General features: G+C 44.7%; 1 protein-coding gene across 1 annotated transcript in view; it reads right to left on the bottom strand.

Moving 5' to 3' along the window:
• Nucleotides 1-15,935, bottom strand: part of noc2l (NOC2-like nucleolar associated transcriptional repressor) — a 169,239-nt gene that overhangs the window by 151,744 nt on the left and 1,560 nt on the right. The window contains exon 2 of the mRNA XM_043676134.1: nucleotides 6,307-6,480. Within this exon, the coding sequence (XP_043532069.1) occupies nucleotides 6,307-6,480 (174 nt within the window). The remainder of the gene's footprint in view (nucleotides 1-6,306; nucleotides 6,481-15,935) is intronic.

Here is a 15,935-nt window from a genome sequence, read left to right as displayed (position 1 = left end):
CTTCAAGAAGACCACCATCATCCTGGTACCAAAGAAAAGTCATGCACTTATTGAAGTCTGTGTTGGTAGTGGCATACTCATTTAGACTGGCCACTGAGTTCTTGAATATGGGCCAGTTCACCAACTCCAAGCAGTCATGTAGGAGCTCATCCATTACCACAGCGTAGCATTGATTACCGTTCAAGGGCTCTGACATCGTTACCACAGACCGGCACTGATTACCGCTCAGGGGCTCTGTCATCAATTGTTGTGAAGTACATCGAAAGGTTAGTCATGGCACATATCAACTTCAGCCTCCCAGATTGCCTCGACCTACCACAATTCACCGACCATCGGAACGGGTCCACGGCAGACACCACCTCCCTGGCCCTACATTCATCCCTGGAACATTTGGCTGCCAAGAACACCCACATCAGGCTCTGACTTATTGCCTTTAACTCTGCCTGCAAGACCATAATTCTAACCAAACTCATCTCCAGACTCCAAGACCTTGGACTCTGCTCCCTCTAAAACTGGATCCTCCACTTCCTGACCCACAGACCGCAATCAGTAAGAAGTGGTTACAACACCTCCTCCACGATAATCCTCAACACCAGTGCTCACAAGGCTATGTACTCAGTCCCTTACTATACTCCCTATACACTCACAACTATGGGGTTAAATTCAGCCAGAATTTCCAAATTTGGTGATGACACCACCATTGTGGATTGGATCTCAAATAACGACGAGATGGGGTACAGGAAAGAGATGGACAGCTTCGTGCAATGATGTAATGACAACAATCTCTCCTGCAACATCAGCAAAATGAATGAGATGGTCATCGACTTCAGGAAGCAGAGTGGAAAACACATCCTGTCTGTATCAATGGTGCTGAGGTGGTCAAGAACTTCAAGTTGCTCAGAGTAAATGTCACCAACGATCTGTCCTAGTCAATCCACGTCGACACTATGGTCAAGAAAGCATATCAAAGCCTCTACTTTCTCAGAAGGCTAAGGAAATTGACCATGTCTACAATGATTCTTACCAATTTGGATGGCTGTACCATAGAAAGAATCCTATTGAAATGCATCACAGCTTGGCATGGCAACTGCCGCCCAGGACTACAAGAAATTACAGTGAGTTGTGAATGCAGCCCAGTCCATCACAAAAACCAGCCTTCCTTCCACGGACTCCGTATACACTTCCCACTGCCTCGGGAAAGTGGCCAACATCATCAAAGACCCCTCCTACCACAGTTATACTCTCTCCCATCCTCATCCACTGGGTAGAAGACATAAAAGTTTGAAAACACATACTAACAGACTCAAGAACAGCTTCTTCCCCACTGTTATCAGACTTATAAAATGGACCTCTCATATTATAATTGGTCTTTCTCTGCACCTTCTGTGTAGCTATAACACTATATTCTACATTCTGTTCTATTACCCTGACGTACTTATGTAAGGCAATAATAAACCTAATCTTTCATTCAGGAACAGAAATAACTCCAGAAAGTCAACACAAGCCAATCTCCACAGGCACTGGTTGGACAGTCCAAATCCAAGCATTAGACAGATTACACATTATAATGGAAAAACCCAAGGTAAACAGGCAAGACACAAAGATTTGAAGAGTGAAATTATACTGTTGTGAAGAAAACATGAATGTAAACAGCAGAGAGCGCGAGAGAAGCTAAGATGCTTCTTCATTTCCAGACACTGGAATAGGATGAACTAAGTGAGAGTCAAGTCTCTATTTCAACTGATTTGAAAATGGTAAATTCAACGTACAGAGGAACCTTGATTATCCAAATTTCTGATTATCCAGCAAGTTTGCAAAGTCCCAATGCTTGGCTAAACTACGTTTATCCAGAATTCAATTATCTGAGTGAAATACTCTGCTCCTGTGTCCTTTGGATAATCATGGTTCCTTTGTATAAAAGATGTTGAGATGCAGCAGCAATGATCTACCGTATTATCTCAAGAATGAAACAACATTTTTCTTTATTCTTTCTTGGAATGTGGGTGTCACCGGCTAGGCCAGCATTTATTGCTCGTCCCTAATTGCTCAGACGGCAGTTAAGAGTTAACCACAATGCTATGGGTCTGGAGTCACATGTAGGCCAGACCGGGTAAGGAAGCATATTTCCTTCCATAAAAGGAGTTAGTGAACCAGATGAGCTTTTCCAACAACTGACGATAGATCTCACAATTGACATGACTGAGACCTGCTTTATTATCTCAGATTTGTCAATTTGCTTTGAATTTAACCAGCTCCCATAGTGTCATTTGCATCTGTCCCTTGGGGCTCTGGGTAACCAGGGTCACTGACATAGCCAATCTTCCAACATTTCCCACAACTTACATGGATCCTTCACAAAGCAGGATGTTCCCCAACTCTTCAGGGTTATTACCGAGTAGGAACTGTTGCTCTGAGTGCGGCAATGATGGCGACATCTGCTCAGATGACAGTTGTGTTCATTTACATAAAAATGCTGAAAAAAATACGGCAATTGTCTGTATCTCTAACATGCTCTAACAGCTAAGGTTAGAGAGGCGGATATGTTGGCACTGCACCTGGAATACATTGGGAACCAAATTGTTTTTTTAAAAAACATTGCAACATTATGAAATTCTACATGTGGAAATTAAAAAAAAAATAGTAATCCAGTTGTACACCTGCCTTTCTCATCTGCTGTGTCTTCTGAAAATACAATTTCTTTTTTCATTTAAAAGGAGTCATTAGGGTCTCAATAGCTAGGCAAATTAAATCGAATGACACTTTGGCAATGATGTGGAGACATTAATTGAAGTCTGATCTTTTGTGAGTGTCAGAATGCCTGTTGTAAAAAGGAGCCTGGAGTTAGCGCCTCATTGTATAAATTTTGCACACAGTCTTGAAATATATTGTAACATTTCTATTTAGATTAACTCGCCATGCAATCAAAGGATAAGATCTTGCATTTACAGAGCACTGTTTAGAAGCACAGCCTGCCCCAGAGCATGCATGGTACATTGAAGGATTGTTCCCATTCCTTGAAGGGAAACACAAGCCAGTTTGCGCACAGGAAGATCCCAAACATAGCAACACGACAATGGCCAGATATAACCTGTTTTAGTGACGCTGACAGAGATAATTAGTAGTTCTGAGCACCAGGAGGTCTCCCCTGCACTTCTTCAGCATACTCCCGTGGGATATTGTACTCTGAAAGTACATAGTACACACCCCTGAACTAACTCAGTGAATGGCACAGACAATCCAAATCTCAACAAAGTTGCTCGAGCACCTCTCCCTCCCACACAAACAGATTGGAATTTCCCCAGGAGCTAATTAAAGTCAGCGATCAGAAGCTTTCCATTCCCAATCAGAAACCTGGCAAACCCTTGACGAGGAGGCCAGGGCAGCGGATACATGGGAACACCATCACTTGCAAGTTCCCCTCCAAGCCACTCACCATCCTGACTTGGAAATACATTGCTGTTCCTTCAGGGTCACGGGGTCAAAATCCTGGAATTCCCTCCCCAAGCACAACAGAAGAACATAAAAGCTAGGAGCAGGAGTAGGCCGTCTTGCCCCAGCGAGCCTGTTCCACCACTCAATAAGATCATGGCTGATCTTTTCATGGACTCAGCTCCACTTACCCAACCTCTCACCGTAACTCAGTTCCTTTATTGTTCAAAAAAGGATCTATCTTAGCCTTAGAAACATTTACAGAAGTAACATCAACTTCTTCACTGGGCAGGGAATTCACAAACTCTCTGGGGGAAGATGTTCCTTCTTAATTCAGACCTAAATCTGTTCCCCTTAATTTTGAGGCCCTCTTGTCCCCAGTGACTGCTGCACTTCAAGAGACACTTCACCACCATCTTCCCAAGGGCAACTAGGGACAGACAATAAATGCCAGACAGCAATACCCACGTCCCACAGTGGACTAGACAAAAATAAAGAGAATCCGCTCGGTTAATCACTTGAGGTTTGTACACCAGTGTGCCACATAAGCCAGCCAGCAATCACATGCGCCATCCACTGACTGGATACTACTCCCAAGCTGACAAGTAGCCATCAGAACTGCAGCATCATTGTAACCTGAACCACTCCCAGCTCCATTTCCATTCAGAACACAGTCAGGACAAGTGTCACTCGCAGCAGTCACAAACGTGGTCAGCAAATACAAGCCTACAAGAAACATAACCGTGAGATTTGACCAAAGCAACAGCAGCTATCCGCATTCAGTTATCGAAAATTAGCGGGGAGCCAACGACCTAGTGATATCATCACTAGATTATTAATCCAGACACCCAGGTAAGGTTCTGGGGACCTGGGTTCAAATCCTGCCATGGCAGATGGTGGAATTTGAATTCAATGAAAATCTGGAATTACGAGGCTAACAATGACCATGAATCCATTGTTGATTGTGAGAAAAAAAAACCCATCTGGCTTATTAATGCCCTTTAGGGAAGGGAATCTGCTATCCTTACCTGGTATAGCCTACATGTGACTCCAGACCCACAGCAGTTGGTTGTCTCTGAACTGCCCTCTGCGCAATTAGGGATGGGTAATAAATGCTGGCCCAGCCAGTGAGGTCCTCATCCCATGAACGAATTTTTAAACAAATCCTATGTGCTGTGAATTCCCAGCCCCAAAAGGCTATGTCTCTGGTGAGATACAAATGTTTGCAAAAGAAATGGAGGCAAGGAATGCTTCCAACTTCTGCATCTTAAACACAGAGGGACACAGCTCTGGGAGTAGGTCACTGATCTAGCAGCTTGCTCCCTGTAGGGCATTCTAGAACGAAAAGGTCAGAGCTTTAGGATAAGTCACATATTTAAAACAGTGAGAAGGAGAAATTGCTTCTTTCAAAGGTTCAGGAATCTGTGGAATTCATTACCCCAGAATGCCGTGGACTCCGGGACACTGAGTAAACTTAAGAAGCAAATTGATAGATTTTTAATCAGTAATGAGTTGAAGTGTTATAGGGCATGGGCAGGAAAGTGGAGTTGAGGTGGAGAGGAGACCAGTCAGGATGGTGGAGCAAGCTCAAAAGGGCTGAATGGCCTCCTCCTGCTCCTGGATCATATGAATCCTGGGGCGAGGTAGATTTCAGAAACCGAGAATACAAGCTTGTGCTTACTTGGAATCAGAGTTGAGAGTGTGGTGCTGGAAAAGCACAGCAGGTCAGGCAGCATCCGATGTGTCGATTTTCCTGCTCCTCGGATGCTGCCTGACCTTCTGTGCTTTTCCAGCACCACACTCAACTCTGATCTCCAGCATCTGCAGTCCTCACTTTCGCCCTTACTTGGAACCTACCTAGTGCAGCATAATCTCTCATTTTGTCGCTATTCTGATGAATAATCTCTCATTAATGCAGGAAAATCGACACATCGGATGCTGCCTGACCTGCTGTGCTTTTCCAGCACCACACTCTCAACTCTGATCTCCAGCACCTGCAGTCCTCACTTTCGCCCTTACTTGGAACCTACCTAGTGCAGCATAATCTCTTATTTTGTCGCTATTCTGATGAATAATCTCTCATTAATGAACACCACGAGAGACATGGAAATGGAAATGAAACAGCAACATGAAATGAAATGCAAAATTTTAAAGGTATGTTTTGAACATGAGTTAAGAAGCTCACCATTAATCTAGTCTCAACACTCACACCACTGTCGTTTGGTGGAGGAAGGCTTCACTGAGACATTCAAAAGGGAATTCAATGATTATGTGAAAAGATATGCAGGAGAAGGCAGGGAAAAGATACTTCAGAGTCATAGAGGTGTACAGCACAGAAACAGACCCTTTGGTCTAACTCGACCATGCTGACCAGATAGCCTAACCCAATCTAGTCCCATTTGCCAACACTTGGCCCACATCCCTCTAAACCCATATTCATATGCCCATTTGGATGCCTTTTAAAATATTGTAATGGTACCAGCCTCCATCACTTCCTGTGGCAGCTCATCCCATACATGCATTACCCTCTGCATGAAAAAGTTGCCCCTCAGGTTCCTTTTATACCTTTCCCCTCTGACCCTAAACCTGTGCCCTCTAGTTCTGGACTCCCCCACCCCAGGGAAAAGACCTTATCTATTTATCCTATCCATGCCCCTCATGATTTTCTTTGCAACACTTGGAGAACAGTAGTCACCATGGGCCTAATGGCCTCCTGCTGTGCTGTAACAATGTAAAACAGATATTTCTGATGCTGTATAAAACAGACGAAAGCTGATCACTGCACTTTGTATTTTACTTTACTCAGCCGGCATTTGAACTCTCAAATTAAAAACCAATGCCCAAAATATTCAAAATTTAATGGCCAAAAGATCTTACTTTTGTCCCCGCACTTCCAACAGTGGCTCTTCCTTTTTGTTTCCGCCTTGGATTTCTCGTTTGCCACCTTTCTTCACGTCTGTGACTGCAGTCTCCTCCTCGTCTGAACTGCTGTTACTATCCGTGTCAAACGTGGAGGTTAAAAACTCATCAACGCTGAGCTGGGCAAGTTTTCTGAAACACACAAATCTCCAAAGTTAATGGCTAACAGCAAAGAAAGAGCAAGGAATCTATTTTTGCAACACTGGCCCCTCTGTTTTAAGAGTTCCTTTCGTGAAGTTCTCCACATCCCCCTCCCCTCCTTAAGTTGAGTACACCCTCAGACAACATGGGAGCTCTTACAGAAAGACTGTACTGTCTATTTTTTTGGCTTTATTTATTTTCCTAACTTATACTTCACATACAGTTGGTTCTGATATAACCAGATAGCTCTGTCCTCATGTTTTAAGAAAATCGCATAATAGCCAGACCATTTAAACTAATGGACCGGAATCTCGTTATAGCCATTACAGGTAAGGTAGGTTAACGCTCTACGAATCAATGGTCTAAACCATTCGATTGCGTGAAAACCAATTTGCATTGAAGAAACGTGTTTTATAGCAGAAATGACTATCTAGAATGTAGTGTAACTTTTTTCTTCTGTTATGAAGATGTGGGTGTACTTTAAGAGAGTCAAGATTAGAGTGGTGCTGGACAAGCACAGCAGGTCAGGCAGCATCCAAGAAGCAGGAAAAATCAACGTTTCGGGCAGGAGCCCTTCATCAGGAATGTACTTTAAGAGAGTTAAAAGCAGCAGAACTACGGACACAGCACCAAGTGTTCTCAAGAAGGTAACAATGTAACACTTGGTCGAACAACTTGATTAGCTCATTGCCTGGAGACAAAAACAAATTCGAATTCAGCCAGTTTAAATTATACCTCTAAAAATACCAATCTCCAATCCAGTTTGAATTTAGCATATTGACATTCTTAGAAGCCAATGACATAATCTGATGCTTTGGAGGTATAAGACCAGGGAAATTGAACAGTTAGGAGGAGAACTGCCAAGCCCCAGCTAGTAAAAGACTGCCTGAAAAATAGCTCTCTTAAAAGTACCTTTTTCAATCAGTAACATGCGACATAGAAATTCCTAAGAAGAAAACACACAGGAAGATCCAAATAGAAGAACTGAAAGCTGCCTGGTTCTGAGAGGTGTTGTTTTGCAAATCTTAATTGGGAGTTTTATCGGACTAGTGTTTTAGAAGGGAAGGTAAAAGATAGGTTAGAGTAAGGACTTGTATATAATTATTAATTAATTATTCTCTGTTATACTTTAAGAAATAAAGTTGTTCATTTTTACTATAAGTAGTTCTTGGACACTCAAACTTTTACAGGTTGCTTAATAAATCTTTTCTGTATTGCTGGTTTTAAATTAAGTAGGAGAACTTACCCCGTGTCATAACACTTTATTTACTCTTTTTTTTAAAAATACCTAAGGTTTGTACAGAGGTACTTTGAACCTAAGATGGTGTATTAGTGACACTGTACACTTTTCACTGTACCCCTGTTCTTTTGTAAAAGATTTACTGTCACAGGTACTCCAAATTCTAAATTCTAATTCTAAAATTCTTCTTTACTTATCAAGGATCTAACCAACCCTGCCTTTAAAGACTCTGATTCCACTGCATTTTGAAGAAGAGATCTCAAAAGACTCGTGACCCTCTATGGGGTAAAAAGAAATTCCTCCTTATCTATCTTAAATCCCAAATTCTACATCCTTCCCACATCTATCCTGTCAGACTCTCTCAGAATCTTATGTTTCAAACAACTTGTCTCATGCTCTATGTCAAAGTCAGACATTACAATCTGACACTAACTTGTAGAAACTTCCAACTGCAAAAGACAAAGTAGGGCAACACTGTCACCAAATATTAAATATCACCTCTTAGACTCTAGTTGAAATTTTGATAAGAACAAAGAATAATTCAGCACAGGACCCTCCAAGAATGCGCCACTACATTGTAAACCTGTCTTCACTTTCAGGATCTGTAATCATCTAGTCCCTTCCTATTCATGTATTTGTCCAGGTGTTTCTCGACTGCTGCTATTGTATCTGCTTCCACCATCTTCTCTGGCAGCGCGTTCTAGACACACACCATCCTGTGTGTGAAAAACCTGCCTCGCACATCTCTTTTAAATGTTCTGCCTTCTGCTCCTTGAACCCGTGTTCCCGAGTAATTGACTGTCCACCCTGGGAAAAAAGTCTCATACTTCCCACTCTATCCATGCCATTCATAATCTTATAAACATCTATTAGTTCACTCCTCAACATCCTGCATTCCAGTGAAAACAAACCCAGTCTATCCAACCCTTCTTCATAGCTAAGCTCCCCCATACCAGGCAACATCCTAGTAAACTTTTTCTGTACCCTCTCCAAAGCATCCACATCCTTCTGGTAGTGTGGTGACCAGAACTGTCCGCAAGATTCCAAGTGTGGCCTAACTAAAGTGCTATAAAGCTGCAGAATAATTGGTCTGTCCTTAAACTCAATAGAAGTGACGCACCTCATTCTTCTACTGCAATGTTTAGGAAACTAAATTTTCTGTGAAATCTTCTGACTAAAATTTAGCAATTGAATTACAACCAAATAACTTCTCAGGGACTAAATGTACTTCTGGTTTTGAAACATTTTGATTCAAAGCATCACTTGGGAGTGGAACTGTGCAAAATAAAAAGCTCCTGTACTGTATTATTTAAACTATTTAACTGACGGATGGTTCAATTTTCAGATATCTCTCCGGTTAAGTTAATGAATTTAGTTCACTCATAGGATGTGGATGTCAATGGCTGGGCCAGCATTTCTTACCCGTCCCTAGTTGCCCTTGAGAAGGTGGTGGTGAACTGCTGTTTTGAACCACTGCAGTGGTTCATCTTCTGTTGGTAGACCCACAATGCTGTTAGGGAGGGAATTTCAGGATTTTCTCTTCTCAGCTTTTAAACTCTAACAAGTATAGGCCTAAACTGCTCAATCTCTCCTCACAAAACAAGCCTGTCATCTTTCCCCTTGGGATACAGGTTCGTAGTTCCTTGAAAGTTGAGTCCAGGTAGACAGTATAGTGAGGAAGACATGGTACGCTTGCATTTATTGGTCAACGCATTGAGGTCATGTTGCGGCTCTACAGAACATTGGTTAGGCTACTTTTGGAATACTGCGTGCAATTCTGGTCTCCCTGCTATGCTATAAGAAAGATGCCATCAAACTTGAGGGTGCAGTAAGGATTTGCAAGGATGTTGACACGGTCGGAAGTCTGAAGCTGGAGAGAGAGGCTGAGTAGGCTGGGGCTGTTTTCCCTGGAGAGTCTGAGGCCGAGACTTGGAGGTTTATAAAATTATGAGGGGCATGGATAGGGTAAATAGACAAGGTCTTTTCCCTATAGGAAGGAAGGGAGTCCAGAACCAGAGGGCATAGGTTCAAGGTGACAGGGGAAAGATTTAAAGGGCACCTAAGGGGCAACCTTTTCACACAGTGGGTAGAGAAGGAATGGAATGAGCTGCCAGAGGAAGTGGTGGAGACTGGTACAATTACAGCATTTAAAAGGCATCTGGATGGGCATATGAATAGCGATGGTTTACAGGAATATGAGCCAAGTGCTGGCAAATGGGACTAAATTAATGTAGGATATCTGGTCAGCATGGATGAGTTGGACCGAATGGTCTGTTTCCATGCTGTACTGTCTATGACTTGATGACTCTTCAGCAACTGCTTTAGTTTGAATCTGTGCTAAAGGATCTGACAACTCGTACAACCTCTGGGAACATGAAAACATACTCAAGTAAAACAAAGAACTGTGGCTGCTAGTACTCTGAAACACAAACAAAGTGCTGGAGAAACTGAGCAGGTCTGGCAGCTTGTGTGGAAAGAGAAACTGAGTTAACACTGAGTACAGTGGTTCTGAAGGGTCAGTGGACAAAAAGAGTGAGGATTGTAGATGTAGAGATCAGAGTCGAGAGTGTGGAGCTGGAAAGTGAGGGAGAAAGTGATCGGTCAGAGAGGAGGGTGGAGTGGATAGATGGGAAAGGTGATGGACAGGTCATGAGGGTAGTCTCCCAAGTTGGAGGCTTGGGACTGGGATAAGGTGGGGGGAAGAGGGGAAATGAGGAAACTTGTGAAGTCCACATTGACCCCGTGTGGTTGCAGGGTCCCAAGACGGGAGATGAGGCGATCTTCCTCCAGGCATCGGGTGGTAAGGGTTTGGTGACGGAGGAGGCTAGAAAACTTAACTCTGCTTCCTCGCCACAGATGCTACCAGATATGCCGAGTTTCTCCGCAATTCTCATTTTTGTTTCATGAAAATATACTCGTTGTTTGCCCCCACTTTATTTGGTGCAGTTAACAGGTAATAATCCATAGGAAACTGTGTAGTATTTTCACAATTCAATCACATTGAAGATTGATTTTTACATTTTCACATTAAATCATACGCAAAACCTTGAAAATCTACTCCAGCGTTAAAGGGCCCCAGCTGGAGCACTCTTTGCCTTCGAATCAGAAGGTTGTGGGTTCACAGCAGAGACTAGAAGAGAAAATTTAGGCTGACACTCCAGCGCAGTACTGAGGGGGTGCTACGCTGTCAGAAATACCAGCTGTCCAAAGAGAGGTCTCATACTCAGACAGGTGCAATACTTGAAAGAAGACCAGGGGTTGATCCCTGACAATCCGGTCAATAGTGTGTCTTTCATCAACATCGCAGATAAAGATCTGATCATTGACATTCATGTTTGACAGACTTTGCTGTGAGCAAACTGGCTGCCACATTCCCTACCTAACGACAACGTCTACACTTCAAGTAGTAGTTTGGTGGCTTCAGAGTGCTTTGGGCTCTCTCATCAAAGTGGGCGCTACATAAATGCAAAGACTTTAAAATCAAAATAATTCAGTCAGCTTGCCATGGGGCAGCACAGTGGTTCAGCGGTCAGCACTGCTGCTTCACAGCAGGAGGGAGCCAGGTTCAATTCCAGTCTCTGGTGACTGCCTGTCTGTTAGTCTCATTTTTAACACAGTCAAATGAATCAGCTGCCTGCCTGATTGACATCACTCTCAAACACGAGCAGAATTAACATGCGTTTCTTGCCACCAGAGGTGGTGTTAATGTGGCATACAGTCAGGACAGAGTGACTCCAAAGCCCATGATGCATCATGGCTTCAGGTTAAATATGGTTAGAGACAAAAAAAAACTGCAGATGCTGGAATCCAACGTAGACAGGTCAAACATGGGCAAGGAATCTCACGCTGTGCCATTCTACCTTGACTAAAGAGTCAGTACTCCTCCATATTGAACATCATTTGGAGGAAGTACTTAGTGTCAAGAGCTCAGAATGTACTCTTGTTGGGGGACTTCAACACCCACACCAAGAGTGGCTCAGGACCATCATTAGGGGCAGCCGATTGGTACTTTCGCTGGACTGTTAATCCAAAGACCCAGGTAATGCTCTGGGGACCTGGGTTCAAATCCCACCATGGTGGATGGTGGGACGTGATTTCAATGCAACTCCAGAATTAAGAGTCCAATGATGCCCATGAAGGCATTGCTAGTTGTCAGAAAACTCCATCTGGTTTGCTAACGTCCTTTAGGTGGAGGAAATGGCCATCCTTACTTGATCTGGCCCACACTGTGGCTCAGCAGTTAGCACTGCTACCTCACAGCACCAGGGTCCCGGGTTCGATTCAAGCATCAGGTCTGTGTGGAATTTGCACATTCTCCCCGTGTCGGCGTGGGTTTCCTCCGGGTGCTCCGGTTTCCTCCCCCAGTCCAAAGACATGCAGGTTTGGTGAATTGGCCATGCTAAATTGCCCCGTAGTGTTCAGAGATGTGTAGGTTAGGTGCATTAGTCAGAGGTGAATGTAGAGGAATAGGGCAGGGGAAAGGGTCTGGGAGGGTTACTCTTCGGGGGGTCGGTGTGGACTTGTTTCCACAGTGCAGGGATTCTATGATACATGTGAATCCAGACCCACAACAACGTAGTTGACTCCTAATTGTTAACAAATGCTGGCCTAGCCAATAACACCCTCATTTCATGAATGAACAAATTAAACAAAATTACTGATCCAGCTGGTTGCTGCTGGGTCACCAAGAAGAGGGAAAATTATACTTAATCTCATTCTCACCAATCTTATGGCTGTAGATGCACTGTGTCAGTTAGAGCAACACCACACAGTCCTTGAAGAGACAAAGTCCCATCCTTCATAATGAGAATAATCTTCATTGTGTCATGTGGAACTATCACCGCGCCAAATGGGACAGACTTTAAACAGATACAGCAACTCCAGACTGGGCATCCATGAGGCGCTGTGGGTCGTCAACAGCAGCAGAACTGTACTCCAGCACAATCTGTCACCTCATGGCGCGGTATATCCCCCACTCAACCATTACCATAGAGCCAGGGGTTCAACCCTGGTTGAATGGAGAGTTCAGGAGCACATGACAGGAACAGCACCAGGCACGTGTAAAAATGAGGTGCTAACCTGGTGAAGCTACCAAACAGGACTACTTGCATGCCACATCGCATTAGCAGCAAGTGATAGACAGAGCTGAGGGATCCCACAACCAATGGATTAGATCTAAGCTCCGTAGTCCTGCCAAATCGAGCCATGAAAGATGGTGGACAATTAAAAACTTAGTGTAGGAGGCAGCTCCACAAATATCCCTATCCTCAATGAAAGGGAACCTCAGCACATCACTGTAGAAGATAAGGCTGAAGCATTTGCAATAATCTTCAGCGAGAAGTGCTGAATCTTGGCTTCCACCAGACATCCCAAGCATCACAGATACCAGCATTCAGCCAATTCAATTCACTCTCATGTGATAGCAAGAAATGGCTCGAGGCACTGGCTAATGCAAAGGCTATGGGCCCTGATAACATACTGGCAATGGTACTGAAGACTTGTGCCCCAGAAGTAGCTGTGCCCCTAGTCAAGCTGTTTCGGTACAGCTTCAAACCTGGCATCTTACTAACAATATGGGCAATTGCCCAGGGATGCCCTATACACAAAAATCAAGACAAATCCAACCCAGCCAATTACCATCCCATTAGTCTATTCTCGCTCATCAATAAAGCAATGGAAGGGGTTAATGGCTTCTTAACAACCTGCTCACTGACGGTCACTTTGAGCTCCGCATGGGTCATTGAACTGACATCATAGCCTTGGTTCAAACATGGACAAAGGGCTGAATTCGAAGATAAAGTGACAGCCCTTGGCATCAAGGCTGCATTTGACTGAGTGTAGCATCAAGAAGCCCTCGCAAACAAAGAGCGAATGGGGATTAAGGGAACACTTTCTGCTGGCTGGGGTCATACCTAGCACAAAGGAAGATGGTCGTGGTTGTTGGAGGTCAGTCATCGCAGCTCCAGGACATCTCTGCAGGACTTCCTCAGGGTAGTGCTCTTGACCCAACCATCTTTAGCTGCTTTATCAATTACCTTCCCTCCATCAGAAAGGATGTTCCCTGATGCTTGCATGATGTTCAGTACTATTGACATATCCTGAGATACTGAAGCAGTCCACGTGTCCCAAGCAGTAAAACCTAAATAATATCTAGGTTTGGGCTGACAAGTGGTAAGTAACATTCCCACTTCACAAGTGCCAGGCAATGATGGTCTCTAACAAGCGAGAATCGAAAATTAGATTAGATTCCCTACAATATGGAAACTGACACCATCCAGAAATAGCAGCTCATTTGATTGGCACCATATCCACAAGAATCCACTCCCTCCACCACCAATGCTCAGTAGCAGCAGTGTGTACCATCTATAAGATGCACTGCAGAAAGTCACCAAAGATCCTCAGACAGCAAGTTCCAAACTCACGACCACTTCCATCTAGAAAGAGATGGGCAGCAGATACATGGGAAACACCGCCCCCTACAAGCCACTCACCATCCTGATTTGAAAATATACACCGTTCCTTCACGGTCGCTGGGTCAAAATCTGGAATTCCCTTATTAATGGCATTGCGCGGCTACCTCGGCAAACGGACTCACCACCACCTTCGCCAGGATAAGGGATGGACAACAAATGGTGGGCCAGCCAGTAGCATCGTAAGAATTAATAAAACCAAAGCCTTCTCCAACCTTGCAAGCCCTCCACGACCAAATCAAAGTCACCCGCCAACTGGAGGAAGAATACCCCATCTTCCACGGCGGGACCCTACAGCGACTTCACTAGTTTCCAAATGTCCCCTCCCCCACCTCATCCCAGACCTAACCCTCCAACTTGGCATCACCCTTTTCACCTGACCTGTCCATCTTCCTTCCTACCTACTCGATCCACCCTCCCCTCCAACCTATTATTCCCCCACCTGCATCCACCTACTGACTTCGCATCTACCTTTTCCTACCCCACATCCGGCCCCACCCCTCCATTTATCTCTCAGCCCCCTTCCTCCTCCAGATTCCTGATGAAGGGCTTATGCCCAAAATGTCGACTGTCCTGCTCCTCGGACGCTGCCTGATCTGCTGTGCTTTTCCAGCACCATACCTTTTGACTCTAACCCCCATGTATCGAACCCGACCAGCATTTATTAACGAGGGGGCGCGGGGAGAGCGAGAACGGGCGCGCGGGGAGAGCGAGAGCGGGCGCGCGCGGAGAGCGAGAGCGGGCGCGCGCGGAGAGCGAGAGCTACCTTTTGACTCTAACCCCCATGTATCGAACCCGACCAGCATTTATTAACGAGGGGGCGCGGGGAGAGCGCGAACGAGGGGGCGCGGGCGGAGAGCGAGAAAGGGCGCGGGCGGAGAGCGAGAAAGGGCGCGGGCGGAGAGCGAGAAAGAGAGCGAGCGGAGAGCGAGAAAGAGACAGACAGTGAGGAGAGCATATGCAGAGTGAGCACTGAAAGCAGATAAGTCAACGTTTAGAGAGAGCAGTGTGAATAAAGCCAGGTTTAGAGAAAGTGAGCAGAGCAGACAAGGAAAAATCTCGAGACAGAACAGTGGTTTAGGCAGGTTTCAGATAGAGAGAGAGAAAAAGCAAGCGAGCAGAGTGGTCAGGACAGAACTGAGAGAGAGAACAAAGTAGCTAATAAAGGATTAAAGAATCATTGAATCCTTGCAGTGTGGAAACAGGCCCTTCGGCCCAACAGGTCCAAACTGACCCTCCGAACAGTAACCCACCCAGACCCATTCCCCTACCCTTAACTATACATTTACCCCCTGATTAATGCAAATAAACTACATGTCCCTAAAAACTATGGACAATTTTCCACAGCCAATTCACTTAACTTGCACATCTTTGGATTGTGGGAGGAAACTGAAGCACCCCCAGAGGTAACCTACAGACACGGGGAGAACGTGCAATCCCCACACAGACAGTCGTTCAAGGTTGGAATTGAACCTGAGTCTGTGGTGCCATGAGGCAGCAGTGCAAACCACTGAACCACTATGCTCAAGGAAAAGAGAACACAGTGGTTAAAAAAGTGATTAGAGAGAGAGCATAGAGTGGGTAAAGAAGGGTTTTGAGAGAGCGCACAGAATGGGTAAGGGAGGGCTTAGAGAGAGAGGTCAGAGGTGGTTAAGGGAGTGTGTGTGTGAGAGAGACAGACACACACAGTAAGTAAGGGAGGGTTTTGAGAGAGAGCAGAGTGGTAAGGGAGGGTT

This window comes from Chiloscyllium plagiosum, chromosome 34 (assembly GCF_004010195.1).
Source record: "Chiloscyllium plagiosum isolate BGI_BamShark_2017 chromosome 34, ASM401019v2, whole genome shotgun sequence".
In the NCBI taxonomy this organism is placed as follows: Eukaryota; Metazoa; Chordata; class Chondrichthyes; order Orectolobiformes; family Hemiscylliidae; genus Chiloscyllium; species Chiloscyllium plagiosum.
This window is presented reverse-complemented; position numbering and strand designations above follow the sequence as displayed.